Source organism: Harpia harpyja, chromosome 4, assembly GCF_026419915.1.
Source record: "Harpia harpyja isolate bHarHar1 chromosome 4, bHarHar1 primary haplotype, whole genome shotgun sequence".
Lineage (NCBI taxonomy): Eukaryota > Metazoa > Chordata > Aves > Accipitriformes > Accipitridae > Harpia > Harpia harpyja.
Genome location: NC_068943.1, coordinates 43,069,185 through 43,090,702, shown reverse-complemented (window position 1 = coordinate 43,090,702; position 21,518 = coordinate 43,069,185). Strand labels below are relative to the sequence as shown.

At 40.5% G+C, this 21,518-nt stretch overlaps 1 protein-coding gene across 3 annotated transcripts in view; it reads left to right on the top strand.

Moving 5' to 3' along the window:
- Positions 1-544: 544 nt before the first annotated feature.
- Positions 545-21,518, top strand: part of GRAMD1B (GRAM domain containing 1B) — a 142,461-nt gene continuing 121,487 nt past the window's right edge. For 2 of the 3 annotated variants that reach the window (XM_052786452.1, XM_052786453.1), the window contains exon 1: positions 545-787. Coding sequence is in view for 1 of the 3 variants with exons in the window: in XM_052786443.1 (XP_052642403.1) it covers positions 762-787 (26 nt within the window). In the remaining 2 variants the exon portion in view is untranslated. The remainder of the gene's footprint in view (positions 788-21,518) is intronic. The other variant, XM_052786443.1, reaches the window with a different exon arrangement.

Genomic DNA, 21,518 nt, shown 5'->3' with positions numbered 1-21,518 from the left:
TCTGGGAACAAATAAATACTTAAACTCCCCAAGAACTGTATTCTTGCTGCAGATGGTGGGGACAGATGCACAAAACCTCTGACCCTCTCTAAATCTGTCTGTAAATGGAGGAAGTATAAATATTTGGACACTCTGCCATAGGATTCAAGCGGCTTGCTTTCCACCTCCAGCACTGTGTGTTTGGTAACAATGTGGGATTCAGTAGGCACCCTCTGTCCATAGCAGACCCTTGTTCTGCTGATAATGGGTTTTGTTTGTACCTTCCACATCTGCAGCTCTTTTTTTTTTTTTTTTTTTTTGGGGGGGGGGGGTGTTGTTGGTTTGGCAGCTTCTTGTCATTCCTTTAAATCTCTCTTTTAGATTACGTTGCAAAATTCCACCTGATGTGGAACAGGGGTTTCTCCAGGAGTGGCTCTGAGGGGATGGATTGGAAAGCACAAGGAAAGGAAGATGCCTTAAGAGAGCTCCTGCTTCCTGCCCTGCAGCCAGAAGAGGGTTAACACGGCGCACAGCTCCTGTGCAGGCAGTGTGTGCACTTGGCAGCGAGAGATGTGCTACAGTATGAGAGGAGTGGAGCAGCTCTCTCTCCGCTTTGCCGGCTGTCAGACTGACCTTCCGTCTCCGGAGCTGGTGTCCGGCTCGCATTGAAGGGTCCCCGCCTCCCAAGCCTGCATCCCGCCTCTCCGGAATGGGATCTTCCCCTCTTGGCACGGCGGCGTCTGACCCGGGCATGCTGCTGTGAGGCGCTGGCTGGCTGATGAATGAGTGTCCCTCCAAGCAGAGCCAGGTAAGACAGCCTTACTCTTGTTCCCCTTCCAGCCGGGAGTCGGTGGCAGTACTGTAGGCACTGGGTTTTGATGGTCGGTGGGAAGCCAGGCAGATATATGATGGTGCTTGTCTCTTAGCATGGAATAAAAAGTACAAGTCTTTGAGGACACGGTTGTACTGTCCTCTCTGGAGGTGTCTATGAGGAGACTTTCATCGTCTTGTCAGCTATGTTCCCTATTTGAAGCACTGAAGTTACCGCAAGTCAATAGTAAAGCTATTAACATGGACTGTTGAAAAGGCTGTGATGGGAAAGATCAGCTTGTATTTTTGGAGGGATAAGAAATTCCGTTACTCTTCACTTGTTTGATTTCACAAGATTTAAATGTCTTTGAGACAGGTCTTTTAGAGTCACAGTATTAAAATACTACACACCATGCAAGAATAGAAGGCATGTGTCTTTTCACACAGGAAGGATGCTGTGTTCAAATAATTGCATACATAATAACATAGTATTTTGTGGACCTCCTGGATATTGCAAAATACTTGTGCAGACAGTGCTTCAATTTTAAAAACAAGCTTTTTGCTCTGTTCTCATAGCTCTTAATTCAGTGGGTTTTTTCCTCTAATTTCTTAAGGGTTTTTTTGTTTTTTTTTTTTAAAAGAGCTTTTAGCTCCGTCAACGCATTCCTGGCTTGCACACTTAAGTGATTACCTTGGAAATAGCATGCTAAATGTGAGTTAGCAGGCTACTGAACACAGCATGTTAGTCTAGCCTTCTCATTTGAGTTGTCAGAAAAGATATTGCAACAAATTAATATCAGTCTGACCACACTTTTCATACCTAGTTGTCTATGTGCTTTTAGAATGAACTTAAACAAGGCGCCTGAATGTCTTATATAATTCATATATATACACCTGTACATATGGCAGGAGGCATTACTTAGTGCAGTAAAAGAACAGAGTTGCCAGAAATCCTTGGCTGGAGCGTGGGCTGAGCTAGGTGAGGATTTTGACCACACATTGATTATTCTGTGAATACACTCAGCTCATAAAATGTATACGCACCTAATCTTATTAATAGTGATTCTTCTCAGAAGCAGGCATTGGGCCTTAAATAAAAGATGACACTGTTAATCTTGGTTGTTAGCTGGTTGTGGTTCTCTGAATGTTTGACAGAGAACATTTATAAACTGTTAGCCCTGTATGTTTACATGTATAGAGTGAATGCAGATATGGCAAACTTCATAAGCCACTGGAATTCTGATACAAATGTCAAACGGAAAGAAAAAAGCAGGTGAAAGCTTGACTTAAGGTGTCAGAAGCATTCCCCCTGTTTTCTTGTTTAGTCTTCTCCACAGCTACTTAGTGTCCTGTTGCTTATAGCAATTGCAAGCATGTAAACTGGAATGAAAGAATACTATGGTTTGTGACCAGAGCTGATCTGCTTGTCTTTCATTTATCTAATAACAAAATGTTGCATCATGTGATATAAAAATTCATTGTGCTTGTGTGCATGTTTCATGAAAATGTGCTGAAGCAAATAGGGGAAAAGAAATTTAAGGTCCATATGGAGAGATCAGGTGCTGTTACCATTGTCTGCTTTTGACCTTTCCCATATAAGAAGCCTGAAACAATTGGGTAAATGTTAAATAACAGATTTGTTGCAGAATTATGACTTTTCATATATTAAAGAATGACTGTGATTTGGATCTTGCTTTATCTGGATTAGATGACCTCTGAATCATTCTTGTTTCTTTTCCTTTGCAAACCATATTCAGTGAATACTAGTGACAAGACTGGAGCTCAGGTCTTGGAAAACCAAAAGCTTAAGGCTTGAAGCTCCTGTTGCCTTTTTACTCCTTAAGCATGGAAGCAGGGGAGTGAATACCTCAATCTTTGGCCTCTCCTGGAGAGAACATGGTCTCTTAGCACTTTATAGCATCAGTTTTCTTTTATGAATGTGGGTGTTTATTACTAAAATTAATCTGGCAATTTATCAATTACTTGCTAGGAAGCCAAAGATCGACTCCTAGGCAAAAGAATCTTAGGAGGGAACACAATTAGAACACCGCCTTAACGATGCTCTTGAGGGTCAGCAGCAGCTAAGAATGTGCACTACTTAAGTACAAAATATTGCTGTAGGTAACATTCCCTGGCTACCTCGGAATAATCCATGTGTGCTGAAGAAACGTCTGGTAGAATTTCTCCATTTTTGAGATGGCCCTTGCTATGGAAAAGGGAGAATCCTGTTGTCAGCCATTAGCACTGTTACCCTGGGGCAACAACAGTCAGTTGCATCTGCCATTGGACCTAGCCGGTGTCCCAGTTGTGAAACTGAGTGCTAGTGAAGTCTTGGGAGAGATGGTGGTATAAATCATTGGGCTAAGAGGAAAAGGGAGGCCTGTGCAATGGCATAGAAATGTCTGTATGTGACAGCAGTGGGGAGAAGAACCTTGAAGAGAGGTGGGAAATGGTAAACTTCTTGGGAGTGTACGGGCTTTAAGTCACCCCTCCCCCCCTTCAAACACCATGCCTTACTGTTGGCTTAAAGTGTCTCTTATTTAAATTTCACAAAGGAAAAAGGGTTCTGCTTATTCAGTTGAGAAGCAAGAGTGTATTTTTGACCTCGATGATCGGTACAAGCTGGAATATGTACCATGTATAACAAATGACTTCTAGAGTGAAGAGGTATTTATGGAAAGGCTGTGCATGCTGCCAAAGGGCAGAATACGCATGATTCTGATTACCCTGCATCTTGAAAATATTCTGAATCTTGGAGGAGACTGTCATTCCCAGGAAGAAAATGAAGCAAGTAAAGTGCAACACCTGACAGGGAATAATCTTATTGTGTGTTTGGCTAAACTTTCTATGAAGTTTCCATTTATAAAAGACAAAGAATTTATAGTTGGCTGTTGGGGAAATACTATGCTTGTAGTTAGACTGTAATGTGCCTATATCAGAGATGAATTTGAGCAGTGAGTTTGAGAACTTGTTCAATTCTACATAGAACTACTGTTTACTATTTCTAAAGCATCTGTTGCTCTTTAATTACATGAATGCCTTCTAAATGTTTTATTTCATGTAACTATGACTATTCACACTCAATTCTTTGTTTGTTTGGGTTTTTTTTGCAAAGAGACTTCTAAAGCCAAGCTTTTCTCTTGGACCAAATTTGATTTATACCATAAAGGATGAGGTCCTGGAGTTCTGGGCTCTTGGTTAAGGAAGAATCTTAAATTGATTTGGGGATGAGCAGTGACTTGAAACATCAATAGTAAAAGGCACTGTAGGACAAGAGAAGGGACAAAGCGTAGTCTTACCTGACCTAAGGAACGCAGTCTCATTTTGATGTGCTTTCGTGGCATGTTTTATTTTTTGATCCAAAAAATGAAATTGCCAATTATAACACTGTATGTTTGGCAATGTGTTTGTCTGGCATGCCTGTGGTTAGCATGTTCTTTTAGTACATCGTGCTTAATAAATGCTTCTATAAGCATTGCTCTTGTGTGTTGCAGAGCAAGGTGCCGCCCCACTTTCCCTATTGTCACATTTGTCATGCATGCTGCAGTTGTGTGAACCTCTGAGCTGTGTATATATTCTCCTGATACTACATATTGATGCTCACTTGCCCTATGCACTTCATGTCTGTCCCAAGCTACTTAATGCAAAGGGTCGTGGTACACAAGTTTATTAGTAGTCTATTCTGGAAATACAGAGATCTCAGGTCTCAGAACAGAGTTGCATACTGCAATAAGTTTCTATGGTAATGAAATGCAAATCACTCTCCTGTGCTTCCATGCTCTGATAAGTCTTTATTGGGGAGACAGGTGCAGGGTGAAGTTAAAGGCATAGTTTCAGTTTCCTAGTCTCTGAAATAACTTACTTCCTTACAGGAGATAAAGTCAGACAATATGCAAGTTCAACTGGATCAGGTGTGCATATGGTGAATTTCATTGCATTTCATATGTACAAATTAACAAGTGTGAAACTAACTGTCCCTGGTCTTTTGAAGGCCTTGGGTTTGTCTGCAGTCTAGCTATTCATGAAGGGCAGGATCAAGCCTGCTGTTCTTGGATGGCAGATGAGCAGTAAGATCTATATTTTCAAACTTCTATTTAAAGATATAATGACAGGTTGGTTAGAGAGCTAGCATAGGATGCTTGGAGGCTTGAGTTCTGTCCCTGCTCCATTGTAGACTTCTGGAGGGGGACAGTAAGTAGGTCATTTAAGGTCAGCCATTTTATGGGTATGCTGGTGTTGATTTTGTTGGTATCTGAGTGTTGAAATACTGTTGAATGAGTGTGAGCTGTGCTGGCCCTCAGCCTCTGGCAAGGAGGATGCCAGCATCACCCTAGAGGATGTTGTAAAATGATAAATACAGAAGAAATAGAAAAATGCTCTATAGCTGTAATTGGAACCAGATGAGCAACTTAACCAATAGACTAGAGTTGTTATTGCTTCTAGGCTAGCACTACAGTTTTTCCTTTCCTCTGCTGTCCTCCAGACTGCTTAGGTTTGCTTCTTTCAGACACAGTCTCTTCTCTTGCTTGTGGTAACTATACCAATGACTGCCTCCATGACCTCACGTGTCCTGGACGCTTTTACTTAGCTTTGAATACTTTGAGAGCACTTGCTATGCCATTCCCATGTCTGGTTATGGGATTTGGTTTGCAAACTTGATGTGAAACAAAATGGTAGCCCTGTTGCCTGTGGCAGAGCCTGCTGATGTTCAATTTCAGAGAATCACTCTGTTTCTGTTGCTTGTCAGCCTTGCACAGCAGTGCTGTGGATTTGTAAACATTTCCCTGCTGCTGTGGGGTGCTACACTAATGTTGCTGTGGGGTTTCTTGAGCCACTGAAGGTGTATGCTGTATAATCAACTTGTGGCATTCTAGCACTATAAGATTGCCAAAATATGGGTGGTGTCCTATGTAGTGCCTCCTGTCTCTAAACCAAGAATAGGTGTCATGCTTTTCAGCTGTACCGTTCTGCAGCCTACCTAGTTCCTGTTGATCCACAGTCTTATTTCTGTTATCAGCTTTATGCTATTTCCAGCACTTCTCTCAGATGCCTACATCTTTCTGCATCCTTTTTCTACCCTCTGCTCCTCCCTTGGGTGTTTGGCAAGATGGACAGCAAGGAATTGGGCTTTTATAAGGATGACGATACTTTGCTTTCTAAAATAGTTTAAAATGGAGTGACTCCTGTAAGGGATTGAAAATGTCATGTTTCTGGCCATGTGTCTGTAACTGCTGCTGACAAGGAAAAATGTGGGGGTGGGGATGGAGGTGTTTCTGATCTGGCTGTAAAACATCTTGCCTTTTCTGCAGATGAGGCAGGAGTAATAGAGGAGAATGACCATGCTGTGTTCTAGCCTTGTAGCTCCCATGTTTTGTGCTGTGGTGTGTTAGGCTTTTCTACAACATAGACCCAAATTCTGAACAGTTGCCCTGCATTTTTTCCACCACTTCTTCCTTGTGAGATGAATGGATCGTAGTGCTACTTGTGTCCTATGCGTACTACATTGGAAGGAAGAGGGATTGGAAATGCTATTTGGAGATAATTATGACTGTCTTCAGCCCTTACGTCTTATAAGAGAAGCTAATGTGAAAGAACAAGCTGTTGTCTCTGCCTGTGGTGTGACACTTATTGCTGTGACACGTGATGCAGTAGAAAGGGCAGAGAGCCGCAAGCTGTAGAACCTTGCTGCCCTCCTGCCCCCTTAAGCAAGGAGGGAACCCATACAAAAAAGAACAGTTTACCTGATCTGACAGGCTTGGTTTTCAAGTTAATTGTATAAAATGCGGAACAGAGCATGTACAGGGAAGGAGGATGCAAATCCCCCTGTGCCTTGCTTGTCTAATGCTAAACTAACCAGGTAGTTCAGGTCCTGAAACTGTTTGTGCCATTCAGAGGGATGTTTGCTTTTGGTAGGACAGAGTACAGCTGGATAGGGAAATGGAACTAAAGGCTCAGTGTGCTGTTGCAGGCTGTAGTGCTGACTGAGTGTGAGATTTCTGCAGATTTCTCTCTTGCATTTCCATTTCTAACTAGGTCATTTACAGTAACCATGCCTAGCTGGCAGGCCTGACAACTGCAGTATAGCCACATGTTTTCTCTATTCCAATTCTTACTTAAGGAATAAGGTATTAATTTTAAGCAGCTCTCGTGAAAATCTGCAGTGGGGGGTCAGGAAGAACAGAATTGGCATGCTTGCAGGTCCCAAGGTATGTATTAGGTTATTTGATGATACCACATGAAAAACTCACTCCTGGAACTGTGTTACTCTTTCTTAGATTTTTAATTAACTCTGTGGCAGGGGAAGAGGACAACCAACCTCAAACATTAACAGATAATCTGTGTTGAAACAGAAGATTAATCAAGGAGCAGCTCTGGTGGACTGCTGGGATTGAGGTGAAACTGCAGAGTCCAGCTAATGACTTACTAGTTGGCTAAGGCCTGAGTCCCAGGAGGGAGCACTGTTGGGTTAATGTTAGGGTTTTTTGTGGGTTTTTTTGTTGTGTTTTTTGGTTTGGGTTTTTTTTTTTTACCGAAATGATTTGTGATCTTTCAGCTTGCAGTATTTGCTGGCAGAATATTTTTAAGTACTAGAAAGGAAGGAAGATGGGCAAAGTGTATTTATTCCATCTGAAGTTCCTTGGAGCAGTTACTTCTATACCTGCAATTATCTATATGCAAGGCACCCAGCTGTGACCCTGGATTGCAGTTTCTAGAAACTACCACAGTACAACTAACTATTATAAGGGAGAGTGCAAGTTCAAATAAATGACTTTGCAAAAAGGCAGCTTCTTCTAGACTATGCGTGAAACAGCCCACATAACAGCATCTAGCATGACAAAGGGCTAGGAAGATGGCCTTCAAAGATAACTCAAAGCATCATGTGCAAATATGCATGTATTTGTCATAAGCTTTTTAAAATGTAGGGAGATGTGCTGTGTCCTGAAAACAGTTCCTGTTTGAAACATCTGCTTAACTACTGTTATGTTTGTAGTATAGTAGATTTCCTTAAAACATGCCACTACCTTCAAGAAAATAGAGAACTGGCTTTACATCAGTGACTAGTCATGCGTGGAACAAGACATGAATTTATCATGTATTTTAAAATGTTCCTGTGGAGAGCTAGAGATGGTGATCCTCTGTCTTAAATTCACCTTCTCAATCTGAATTATTATTTAAGCCTTGAGGTTGCTGATCAGGATACAGGTATTACTATGTTGTGATTTACAGATGCAGATCTGTTGGTCGAGCGTTTTCAAGTTTTAAAGGAGGATTTGCATTTCAAGGTACACAAAGTGAGTACTGCTCCTATGGCATTTGTGGATGCACCACTGTAAATGTTGTCTGGCTATGAAAACAGCTTGATCAAGTCTGATATTGTTATGTACATATCAAAGAGCACAATCCACTTTTTTACTTGCATGATACTATTAAGGGTATTCATGGATGCATACTTTGAATACCAGTGCCTTGCACCCTAAGTTTGCATGACATTTTGTATGGTATGATTCTGGGAAAGTTGCATCCAGGTAGCATTTTGTCATACATCCTCCAACATCTAAGCTACATGTGATGAGATGTGCTTACTAGTGTGTTTTTGGTAGAGCTTAGGCAGGCTGAGACCTGGCACTGTAGAGTTGGTGTGATGAGATGCACAGAGTATCTGTGATGCTAAAAATAGCTCTGTGCCCAGTAATTGCTGCAAGCAGAGAAACAATCAGAAGCAAGTCCTAGGTTGCTCTGAAAACTTTTTTTTGTTAAATGCAACTTTAAGGGAATAAGACATACTGACAAATTCATCCAAGGAAGGCAAACCTCATGCAGATTTCCTCCTCTTCTGCTGAGAGACTTAAGTGATGTATTTATGGCAAACAGAATGAGAAATGCTACTTCTATCGCCTGGCCCCTGTCTGCCTGTTGTGTGTTCTCTTCTTTTGCTCAATTTTAGTTCCTGTCCCTTCAGCTGTCCTTGCTCTGAAGTCAGGCACACCTTTTCTCACACTTTCAATCTGTTTGGTCTGTATTTGCCTGCTAGATGCAAACCCATTTTGTGTTGCTAGTTTTAATCTTGCGACCGTAAATTCCAGGCAGAGAAATGGGACCTCTGTTAGGGTTGGCCTGGATTAGCTATTGCCTTTCAGTGATGATGCTTTGCCCTAGCACTTCTTACATCTTATGGCCTCAATGTTTTTTATACTTTCTCTCCTCTACAGGTGAGGAAATGGGTGGAAAGAGAGAGCAAGTCATTTGTATAATGTCAGGCATGTATAAAGGTCAAGTTTTGAAAATAGCTTGGGGATTCTCCTTTTTTTGATAGAACTTTGTGGCCATTGCTCATAAATGACTTGTAACCCCTTGTAGCTTCACATTAAGGTGTCCAGAACTACATTCTCTTTGCAGTATGTGCACTTTTGTTTGTGGACTCTCTTGGGTCACTTCCCTTGTAGGGTTCTTAAGCATTTAAAATGTTAAAAACGCCTATAGGTGATTTTCATAAACTTGCTGTGACATGCTCACAAAAAAGTCAGTTTAGTAATTCTTACTTGTCTTATTGTGAATTCTGAACTTTCCGTAAAATGGGAACAGAACTTGGATATGCTGTAATGCCATCCTGAGTCTTCAGAGCGTAAATACTAGAAGGGCCTAACTTCTTGACTGAAGAGCAAGAGTTTAATTGGATTAGTAGAGATAAAAATGAATAGCTTGGTGACAGTAGTGTGCTCAAAACCCCAAGCCAACCCAGGCAGGTTTACCAGCAGTCTTGCTGTAGAGAAGGTTTTAAGACAGATTCCTGACAATGCCAGGTCAGTGATCATGCTTAGGACTTACAGATGCTCTGCTAAAAAATGGTCTTGAAACAGGACACCTGGAAAAGTGGGTCAGCAGGATGGAGAAAATCAGTGGCTTGTTCATTATGTTTATGTGATTGTTTGCTGTGATGTTTTCCATGGTTATGACTAGTGTAGCCCTAATAAAAGGCATGGGAAAGATGTCTTCTTTCCGTAATCGGTTCCACCCTTTGTGCTGGGAAATGATTACAGAATAATCTGTTTCTGATCACCGGGCTGGAAATCACAAACTGGTTTTGGGTTGGTGGTGGTGGTTTTTGTTTTTTTGTTTTGGTGGGTTTTTTTGTGGTTTTTTTGGGGTTTGGTTTTTTTTTGGTTTTTGTTTGGTTTTTTTTTGTTTTTTGTTTTTTTTTTTTTTACAAAATGGCCCTAATCCTTCTTTGTGCTTCAACCCACACCCCTTGCCTACCTTTTCACCCTCAAGTTCAGCTGTGTTATGATGGAAAGAAACATGCACATAATTGTCTTAGTTCATTTTTATCCTGTTATTCCATTCTTCACACTCTGGAGACCTCTTTAAACAACTCTGTTGGCTGTGTGATGTTTTATTATGAGTCACTGCAGCTGTCATCCAGCCAAGAGGTATACATATAAACTTTTTATTCTAGCCTAGTTTATCAATTTCTCCTCTATTCTTCCTGACTTTTCTTTCTTCTGCCAGTGTTCTTCTCCCTTCTAATATTTAGCTTTTCCTGGCTCTGGCGTACCCAATAATTAACCAGTATTTTACACTTTGGTTTCAGTGTCTTACGAGTGGTTGGCAAGATAAAATCAGTGTGCTGGAAACACAAGTTCCTTAGGCCAAGGTAATTTTTGTAGCCAAATTGCTTGGTTCTGCCACATTTTCCACTTGATGGCAAAGTTGGCCAGTTTCCTATGATTGTGGTGTTTTTGTTTTGGTTTGGTTTTTGTTTTTTTAAACTATAGAATCAGTTACCAAATTTGTGAGATCTTTTTCCTTGACTTTCATTTTAATCTCTCTGCTTTCTTTTACAGGATAGAGAAACCAATAGGTAACATTTGTCTTTAATCTCATCTGAACTGAACATCTGCTCTTCCTTACCTTTGCCAGAGAAAGCTTTGGGGATCCAGGCTAGATAGAGGGGGGGAGAATCTAATTATTTAATATTAGATCAGTCTAACTGTTGAAAGACTTACTTTCCCCTTTTGTGACAAGGGAGAGAAAGGGGAAAAAAAGGTGACTAGTGTATACAGAGGCTCTGGGCTACCTTGGTAGTCTGAGAGAAGCTCCTGATTTTATTTTAATGAGACCTTGGGGTACAAAGGCAACTCTATCTGATCTGTGACTTATCAAAGCTGGAAGAGAGCAAAATGGGTCAGTGTCCCTAAAGCCTTTAACTTTGAACTTCTGTGAGGCAGCCTGCTCTTCCGGACCGGCAATGTTTCAGCCTCTGCCCTGCTAGGAGATCACTTGATACTCATGTTTCTTGGCTGCTTTTGAGCTCTGTGTGCAGTGCTATATGGGCGTCTCAGATCTGGAAATGCTCTATCTCCATCTGCACTTAAGTGCTGCCCCTGAGCTAACAAGAGCTTAGCTCAGGGATGTTTGTGCTCCCTTTCCAAGCCGTTGCAATATTATGGCTAGAGTAAGCAGACCAGGCCAGCTGTATGTTTACTATTTGTGTAGGTAAGCTTTTTATCTCTTAATGTATCTTTGAGGAAGGGCCTATCTTTGAGTAGTTCAAATTTAAAGATGTGGGCCCCTAGCATCTACAGGAGCTCCTTGGCTCTAATGCTGTACAAATAACAGCGTTGTCCTTGTGTAGATATTATCCCTGTATATGTGATGGGGAGACAGACATGAGACATTTTCTGGGGAACAGGAAATTTAACTGGAGCAGGAAATAAAAAATTAGCATTTTAATCTCAATATTAGTTTATATGCCGAACTGTTTTTTTCAGTGAAGTATGTTTGGTGCCAGAGCACAGATGATATGGATTGCAGCTGGGGGACACAAAGCCAAGCTCCCCACTGCTCAATACTAGCTGATGCAGCTCTACGGAAATCCGTAGAGCTGCTCCACTTTATGCCAGCTAAGAACTTTTGCCTGGAGTGACTTGCTTTTTAACGTGGTCCTGCAGGGATGTCCATGTCACTGCAAGTCTGTGCTTTTATGTGGCCACATCTTTTCATTCATTTGTCTCCTTTGACTGGTAATGGCAGAAACTGAGACTGAACGGAGTAGGCCAGGTGGCATTACTTGACAGTATTTCACTGGGTGTGAAGAACAAAATGCATGTAAGAGGAGCCTTCCAGAGAATGAATAAGTGCTTTGGTTTTACTTTCTGCTGGTGTTGCCATTGAGGGCAAAATTCTTTTTTAAACAGGTCTAGTGCTGTTCCCAAGTTGGCTATCTCCTTTGACTTGGCTTGTTGAAATGTCAATCAACACTAAACAAAGCTTTTTAAATTTGGATGTCAAAAGGGACATGGCTTGAGATATCTCTAAACACTATTGAATACTCTGAGTTTAAATACTACGGAGTAGAAGGGTTAGAGTGGCTGTGGACCTCAGCACTATAAGGGCAACAGAAGAAACTTCTTGGATGTTTAAAGCATGTTGTGAAGACCCTTTTGCTAAAGCTGATGTCATTAAGTACTGTGGCTCAAATTCCAGGCCCTTGAAAACGACTCCTCACCCAAATAGGGCACAGTCACTGTTGCTCTGTTTATTTCTAATTGCAGCTTAGTTTTTATACACTTGTTACTGTAAGATTGTGCAGTGGCTGGTTTAATCTGCCTGTTTTTAAGTGGCAATTGAGTTCTGCAAGCAGGGGTTTTAGGCTAGCTTTGTAGCTTCCCTTTCCGCCATTCATGACTCTTTTACAAAGTGTGGGAATCTAAGGAGTTTAAGGCCTGTCGTTCTTCTGTGATGTTTATTGATGTGGTTTGTTTTTTTTTTTTTCTCCTGGTACTCAGTGAAGGCTTAAACGAAATTATCCTGGGCTATAATTTAAATGCCAAGTGTAATTATTGCTGAAATGATCTGCTTACTAATGCCCTTCACTCTCTGGAGACATCTCTTCATCCTGAAGGGTAAACAGAAAATGAGATTGCTTGAGGCCAAAACCTGTAAGTCCTGTCAGCAAGAGAGTGTTTTCTCTTGCCCTCTTTGCAATGTGATGGAACTTTTATATAAGAACATGTAATTTATGATTAAAGGGACTATTAGGAGTAACTGAGACTCTCTGATCTCTGGTGTAACCCTGAAAGAGAGCTGAGGCTAGCTCAGTGTAGGCTAGGGTTTATAGCAGCAATCTGGGAGTCAGCATCTCCTGGGTTATGCCCTTCTGAAGATGGATATTGGTGAGTGGCTGGATGATTCTGCACAATTCTGCACTATGTGTTTAGAGCAGATGCTTCTGGGGGTTTTTTGCAACACAAGATTGCTTAAGAAAATTCACAAATCCGTGTGTCTGTCCTATCCCTTGCTGCTGTGGCAGCTGTAACACTACCAGCTCTGCTTCCTCAGTTTTAAAAAAAACCCCACTATTTATAAAACCTGTGAAATGGCTTTCACTTAATAAGCATATTTTAGTATCTTGTGTAACAGTACTCATGAATCTTATGGCATATTGATGCAATGGAGCAGGATTCTGATGAAGTAGTTTAGCTGACTGCAAAACTGCCAGAAATTATTTGAATCTGTTTTAAAAATGGGAATTGGGCATGTTCATTTGCTGCATGGGCTGGTAAGCATGATAACAGCGAAGAACATCTTGTCTTTAACCTCTGTGGTGGATAAAGTACAAGACGCTTGGGCTTGTGTCCATAAGAACTTTGACAGGTTGGCAGAGGCATCTAAAGGTCACTTCAGTGACTGCTTCCATGAGCTGGGACTAAGAAAAGCTTCTGAAGGGGTCTGTTCCTTTAGGTATCCTTTTCATGGGTTTACGTATTGCTTTTCTTTTTCAATTGGCTTCTGGCTCCCTCCAGACTCAAGAGGGAGAAGAAAACGAATCACAGCAACATAGCAAATCCATGTTAATAGTTTTACTATGAGCATGCTCAAAGATGTATGCTGCATATGCATTTAAATATGAAAATAAATGGGGTGGAGTTTTGTTGATGGCTGCTCTGAGTAACAGCTTGGTGTATTCAAATCCTAATGTGCTGCTTCCAAAATGTCATAAAATGTATGTGTAGCATTTGACTGTCTATGTGCCATCTGTGTGTTTTCTAGTAAAGCTCTGAATAACTTGCTAATTGTTACCGTATGTTGTTCCTTTCTTTAGCACCCTTGGATCATAAGCAGAATTCCTGAGATGGTTTTTTTTTTTTCTTATGGGTTTAATTCAGCTGATTTTTCTGCTTTACTGGAACTCTTATCTGAGGAGGAAATGAAGTCAGGAACTCCTACACCTACTTGAGTGTTTTGGATTAAGGAGGGATCCCATTAAAAAAAGCAAAAGGCCCCCACTAAAAGGGGCAGAGCTCAGCTTCTATATGCTGAACAACAAAAGATGCAAGTTAATGCATCAGTATCAGACTAAAATAGAAGTAATGAAGTGATTTGAGGAGAGAAAGAGGGAGAGAACATAATGTAGGCAGTTTAGAGAAGATTACTTAAGAGTAGAACAAATAAACACTCGAGTAGTCTGTCAAGGTAATTCTGTTCAGTGGTAGTAGTAAATCTGTTAGAAAGGCACCCCTGAATGATGGCTGCTTTTTTGGTTTGAATTTTGCTTAAGTTACCGCAAAACTGTGGACAACGTCCAACTGCCTGTAGTTCTAAACTGCTATCTTCATCATGATAACGGATATAATTCTGCGACTGAGATGCTACAAACAGGCTATAAAGTCATATTCTCCCATTATGGGAACACTTGAATTGTAATGCTAGCAAGGAATATGAGTAACAAAATTATGAATTTGGAAGAAAATAGGGAATTTACCATTGGGCACTTGGGTGGGTTTCAGCTGTCATAGTATTGGCTGGAAGATGCAGTTAAGGGATACAAATTCTGTACTTTTGAGACTGGGAGGAAAAAAATTTTGTGTATATATTTCTTTCCATAGAAAATACTGGTAGATGTTATTTGAAGATAGCATCTTGCCCGAGGCCCTCTTCAGTGCTTAGCCCCTGAGTGTTGCACTATATACTGAATTTTACATTTGTGAAGATTTACTTCTACATAGACAACATAAGCATCTTCTTAATATCTTAAATTTTAAGAACTGGCTAGGCATAAATACTTGGGAGAATATTCTATGCTGAGGATTGGGGCAGAGTAAGCAGTACTTCTTTAGCTGTTGTCTTATTCTTGGCTGTTTAAAGCCACTTAATGGCTTGAGTATTGTAAGTTTTGGGAAAAATGGAAAGGAATTGGTAGGTAAAGTTCAGACAAGCTGAAGAACCTGAAATGTTTCACCAGGGAGATCTGCAATGTAAATTCTCTGTAAGCTTAGGACTACAGGTGTGTGCACATTTTTCTTAAGTGTAACTAAGGCTGTGACACATGTTAAAAAAACTTATACCTCCTTGTGAATAAAATGGAGCATTAGCTTTATGACACGGGCTGGACAGCTTCATCTGAGGTCTTCAATGCAAACCAAATTTAGAAGACAACAAAATGAAACACCCCTGTGAAATCCTACTGGTATTTTTAGTCATTGCTACTTGGGATATTTTGACCACGTGTTGTCCATATGGGTGGCTTGCTTCTGAATTAAAGCAGCACCCAGGCAGATATCCCAATCCACTTATTGCTGGATCCCTGCACCCCAGTAAATGGATGCTTCTACATGAGTATTTTAGTGTGGGTCAGAAATATACTTTTGAATCCAAACTTCCAATCTGACTTGGTGTGCATCACAGAGCATGCTATTTACATAGCCTGGCTTGCTTTCAGATGAAGCTAAATTGTAAGATGTTGTCCTGAAAACATCAGTGTTATCAACATTCTTCGCTCTGAACTCAAAACATAGCACTGTACCAGCTACTAGGAAGACAGTTAACTCTATCCCAGCTGAAACCAGGACAGATGTACTCCTTCATCCACATTCAATCCACAAAACCAGATTGAGGAAAAAAAAAAAATTGCATCTGGAATGTTGTCAGGTCCTCAGTACCAACTATTTACAGAGCTCTCTTCACCTGTGCTGCTTGCTAGTGTGGATGCAGCCAGTGAAATAACCTCTGTAATGTAGTCTGTGAGAGGCTTTTCTGCGGGTATGTATCTGTCTTGTTCTCTCGTTGGTGTCTTACTGGTTACTTTACTACAATTTTTCTTTGCCGAGAGAAGTAAAACATTTTCATAGAAGAAAACCATTTAATTTGTGATCCAAAGAAAACACAGAGTCTTACACGAAGTCCATTTGGAGCTGAGGGGCAGCTTGTATTCCATGAACTCAGACCCAAGTCTTATTGCAAACATATGCATTAAAACTGTATAAATTAGCAAATGTGTGCTGGTATTCTTAAGGTCTTCCCTGATAAAGGAATAAAAAGGCTGCTGTAGGGGCAAAACTCTGAGAAATTCTAGTGATGATAGGCACTGGAACGAATGAATGACCTGTGAAGCCTTTACCATTGCTGCAGCCCCAGCTGTAGCATTTTTATGTTCAACACTTTCCAATCCTGTAAGTTGTATTCCAAAACCTTAAATTAGCTAGAATCTAATCTTCCTACTTTGTCTTTACAAAAACAGACAAAAGAGTTACCTCACTCTTCCTGTTCTGTTAAGTTCCTGGATTTCAGGCAGGCTGTTCATGCCATGCCCTTACTTTTTTCGGGCTTTTCTGCTGTCCTACTTCCCCACCAGAAATGTGTTTGTGTGTGAGGCAGAAGCTCTTATCTTCCATGCTTGGCAGCTTATTTACAGATATGTCACTCCGCTATGTTCTGGACAGGGCTACTGAAGTGCATATCCTTATAAAACCAAGCTATCTTTGAAATGCTTTCAAACTGGTATGGTAGCCAGTACAGTTCCCATAGGTCCTCCTTCCTTTTGTCATTCTGTAGGGCAACTGTTAGTAGGTTGCAGATAAGCATCTATTCAACAGATTGAGCTGGTTCAAAGTAGGAATCCTTCTCCAAAAAATCTATTTGTATGGCACATATCTCGTTAATGGTGCTGGGTGAAAATGCTTAATTGAAATATTGGTCAACTCGTTAATTTTCATGACTGTGGATATGCAGTTGGTCTAGGTGTAAAATGTCAGTTCTAATATTTTGATGCATCTCAGTGTCTTGCTGGAAAGAAAACTGTTAGGTAAACAAATTAACAAATTGCACCTGTTTTCCTAGTGTTTCTGACTTAAACTTTGTAGAAGAACTGCTTGATGATGCTGCTTGTGCTGGGAAAAAACAGCTCTGATGAGATGAGTTTGGAAGATGCTCACAACTTAGAAGTTGTAGAAAATGTTTCTTTAACTTCTGTTAATTGTGGCAAGGAGAGAAGCACAATTGCCCAAGAACTGAGAATGTTTTTCAGCTTCAGTCTGTACAACACTGATATGTCTTATGCCTATTTATACAACCCGTGTAGCTGTATGATTGGCAGTCCAAGATAAGCAAGGTTGGTTTGTGCTTTTGAGATGTGAAAGAGTGGTTATTAGAGGAGTACAGGTGTCTATTGAAGCTGTACATAGTATAGTTTTATTTGGAAGGTGTTTACTTAAAATTTATTTTCTTGGATTATGTATCCGTTCCTGTTCATTTCACCAACTCCTTATTAAAAATGTTCGTCTGAATGAAACAGGAGGCCCCAGAAATTAATGACTTAAAGTTGTAAACTTACTTTGAGTCTAGTTCTTGCTGTAATAATGCTAGCCTTTTGCCCAAAGCTCAGCTTTGATCCTCTTCATAAGCATATGGCGAAAACCAATTCTGAGCTCCAAAGAGACCCGTTTCAAATAATATTTGAGTTTTGATGGCTCTGTTCCAGTGAACTGCAATTTGCCTTTTGTGATGCCTTTTTTCCCATAGGTTTGATTTAACATTCTGCAGTGGAGAAAGCAGAATTTTCCAGCTGTAAATAGCAGACCCATTATAAGGGCTGGAGAGATGGCTTAAACTGGATTTGGTGAAAGATAGACAAGTAAGGCTATTCCTGAGCCTTTAAGAGAGGGGAATTGTATAAGGGAAGTGTTATGCGAGTTAGGTTTTGGCAAACAGTGGGGGAATGTGAAATGGAGCAGGACAGGAAGAAGCTTGAGAGTTGTGGTGTAAGGTTGCAAAAACATGAAATAGGAGTGTTTGGAAAGCTAAGGACAGGGCAGGGTATTGTGAGTGGCTTTGAATTCTGGTCTTATTAGAGAAAAGTCTTGCATCGCATTAACTTCATGAAAAATGGAATAGCTTCTGTGAGTGCTGTGTGTGTAGCCTGTCCAGCCATGAGCTGTGATTGTGTGTGGTTTCACAATATTTCACAAGTTCAGGGTTGTGAGCTATAGCTGGATGTTTCCAAAACAGTGTTTGAAGACAAAGTTCTTTTCAGGTAAATATAATCTGAGAGAGATTGGAGAAGGGAAACAGAATGGAAAAAAAAAAACCTGAGAAAAAGGCTGAGACTATAACTCTGTACCTTTTGTAACCTTGCACAAAATGTTTCTTCTCTAATCAGTGACAAAGCAGCCAGATGCTAGAAAAACTGATTTTTTTTTTTTTTCTTTTTCTGGAACAATTTGAGGCACTACCATATCTGTTTGAATGTTTCCTATGCTTTACTTACTTTCATCAATGCTTAATGAATGAATCGGGTATTGGCTGAGATAACGTTCTTATTTTGCAGCTAGGGAGTGGAGGTGCAGATGATAAGCTGCTCAGATAGCTTCAAATAACCAGCATTAAATAATTTGAGGTTAGTGGACTAGCATGTGCTGATTAAGAGTCAGGTTTGACTCATTTTGCTCTAGGCTTCTGAACTATTTAAAAGCTTATTTCACCATGAAATAACAGCATGTGTTTACCTCAGAGTACCATAGAAGGAGCTCAAGGTAACTGCATCAGACTTTTAGATGTTTAGGGTAACAGACACTTAGCCTCAGTGACTAGAGCACAATCCAACAATACTATGCATTGCTATGGTTTAGTTTTCTGTCTTGTGAAGAAAGTGGGAATTTCCAGAAGGCTTCTTGCTGTTTTTTACATGAGATGGTGCCCGTTTCAGAGTCTGCACTTCCAACATCCCCTCAAAGAACAAATACCATCTTTTTTGAAAGTGTCTCATCTGGTGATATTTGTAGACAAGCGGGATGGAAATTTACCAGAAACCTCTCTGTATTTTTCTTTCAGAGTAGGCTTGCAGATTTGTGAGGTTGAGAAGTTGTGTGTGTGTGTGTGTGTGTGTGAATTTATGGACCTCTCCTAACCTTTCTTAGCTTGCATATTTGATTATGCCAGGCTGCACTGGACTGGCTTCTAGGTTTAGTAGCAGTATGATGTATAATAAGCATATAGACAGATATTTGTACACCTCCAGTGCCTGTGGGCACTGGAATCACTGGCTGACACCTGATCTCAAGTATGCCAGGAGTTCTTATGCCATTAGGTCTCAATGTCAGTCATGAAGTAGGCAGGTACTTGAATGACAGCTTGCCTAGTTTGCATGGCTTTTGTTTTACATATTTAGATGATGATCATCTTGATGTCTTCCCACACAACCCCCCTCTGTTCATTTCCTCTGATAGTCAGGGCTTGTTTCCATGGAGCTACTTCATCCATACCTTAGGAAACCTTTTTTCTGTTCCCCTATAGACATAATTTGAGGTTTCTATGGCAACTGAGGAGGGAAGGCCCATGATAACTTAAGCAAGTAAGAACTGATTCTTGGTAAACCCCATGTATGATTGTTTGCTCATAACACACATGATGGCAGTGTTCACTGCTCTATTAGTTTTTCTGGCTTATGTCAAATATCATTTAAAAAAAAAAAAAAAAAAAAAGCCTGAGGGACTGCCTGACTTAATAAAGCTCAAACTCTGAAAGTTACAGTTTAAAAAAAAAAAAAAAAAATTGAGCAGTTAAACTTAACTGTGTCATGCTGTGTATAGCTGTAAAGATATTTGAGATCAAAAATGAATGGTGCAATGTAACTTCATTCAATGTCAGCAAATCTTCTAGAAGGATAGTAATAAGTCCTGTAAATCCATAAGCCTTTGTGTTTTAATATTTAAAGAAGTTCTAAAATAATATATTCAAATTAATTATTTAAAAATAAACTGATTGTCTAGAGGAAAAAATAGTTTTTCCTTTAAACTTGTAATATTTATTTGGGGGAGGAAGTAAAATATTCACTGTAAATTATGTGAATGCCAACACCAACAGCATTGTGTAATTTCAGGAGAATCAGGAAGCAGAGTTCATTTGTGTTGGAAGCAAAGCAGAGATCAGGAAATGACTGTAGTGGAAATATCGGAGTCTGATCTGAGGCTTTATGGTATGGTGGGATTGATACAAAGAGTCTAGACAGGAGCTGGTTAGAAAAAGCTACTAGATATTTGGGGGGGAAAACATGAAGGCAGGTCTTAAACCACCTGAAACAGAGTTTTGCCACATTCTCTCCTACAACACCCCGGCTCCCCAGCTAGCTATTTGAACATCAGTTCAAACTGATTGGAAGTGAGAAAAATATAATATGTTTATCAACAACTACTGATCTCTTAATTGTGTCACTGAAGACAAGTAGTCACGAATAGGCATGTCCTTCATATGCCTGCATTCCACTGTACTTCTAGAGATGTTTTACTTGGTCTGACTGAGTACGATGGGAAGGCTCTGCTAATGACTCATAAAGAAAGGGTAGACTGAGGCAAGCTTTGAATTTGAGTGAAGTGCTTTGAGTGTCTGGAGGTGGATTAGCAACCATTGCATTAAAGAAATGCCTGCAGAAAAATGATGTGAACCTTGGAAAACATGGGCCTTGAGTCTTCTGTTAGAAAACTATAGCTCTTTGTATTCTTGTTGCTTGCCTTTTCTTGTATTGAAAATGACTAATATGGAGTAACTCCTAGTAAGGGATCAGTTTAACATTCATGTGCATCTTTGCTACTTGGATTACTGACAGCTGTTGTTTCACATAAACCTTTGGTTCGCTTTTTGCTCCTGTTTTGTGTGTATTTTCATAAACAGCACTTAAGAGTGAAGGAACTTGCATATAAGCCAAACTCCTGCTGCAGTCAGCTGGTAATTCTTGAGGGGGGGAAGAAACTCTTTCAGGCATATCCCAGTTTCTACACATCCAGTCAGACTACTGACCCCTTCTAGAGTGAAAAAGGATGTGTGGAATTACTAGTTGCTTCTGAAAAGTTGTATCTTTAACATTGATTATGTAAGACAATCTCACATCTCTTGCTGCCTTCTGTCCTAAAAACAGATGCTGCACAAAAGTTGCTTCTTAGAGTAAGCACCATGTGAAGGACAGAATCTCATCATCAGTGTATGCTTGCAGGCCTAAGGCCCACCTGACAGCTGCTCACTTTCCTTCTGGTCCTTGTGGCAGCTGCTGTAGTAGCAGTTGCTGCTTGCAGTTGCTTTCTGTGCTTGCTGAAATGCCAGAGCAAGCTGTTAATTTACCACACTTTCAGACAGATTAGGGCCAGTGTTACAAATGTGAACAAACTTTGTTAACCATAGTCCTGTTGTTTGCTGCCTCAGGCTTTGAAACTGCTCTTAGGATAGCAGTGGGAAGAGACCCATGGAAGATCTTGCCTGATTCTCACACTTTATTCAGCAGGATTTCCTATGATCTGGTGATCCTCCCTACTCCACTTCCCCCTCTCCCTCTTTGCTGTCCACATACAAATCCATACAGAGTGTGCCTTCACTTCAACACCACTGCAGCTCCCAACGGTGATGAAACGAATCCAGTGCTGTGTTTTAGAGGTTTCCCTGATGAAGATAGCCATAGAAGACTGCCT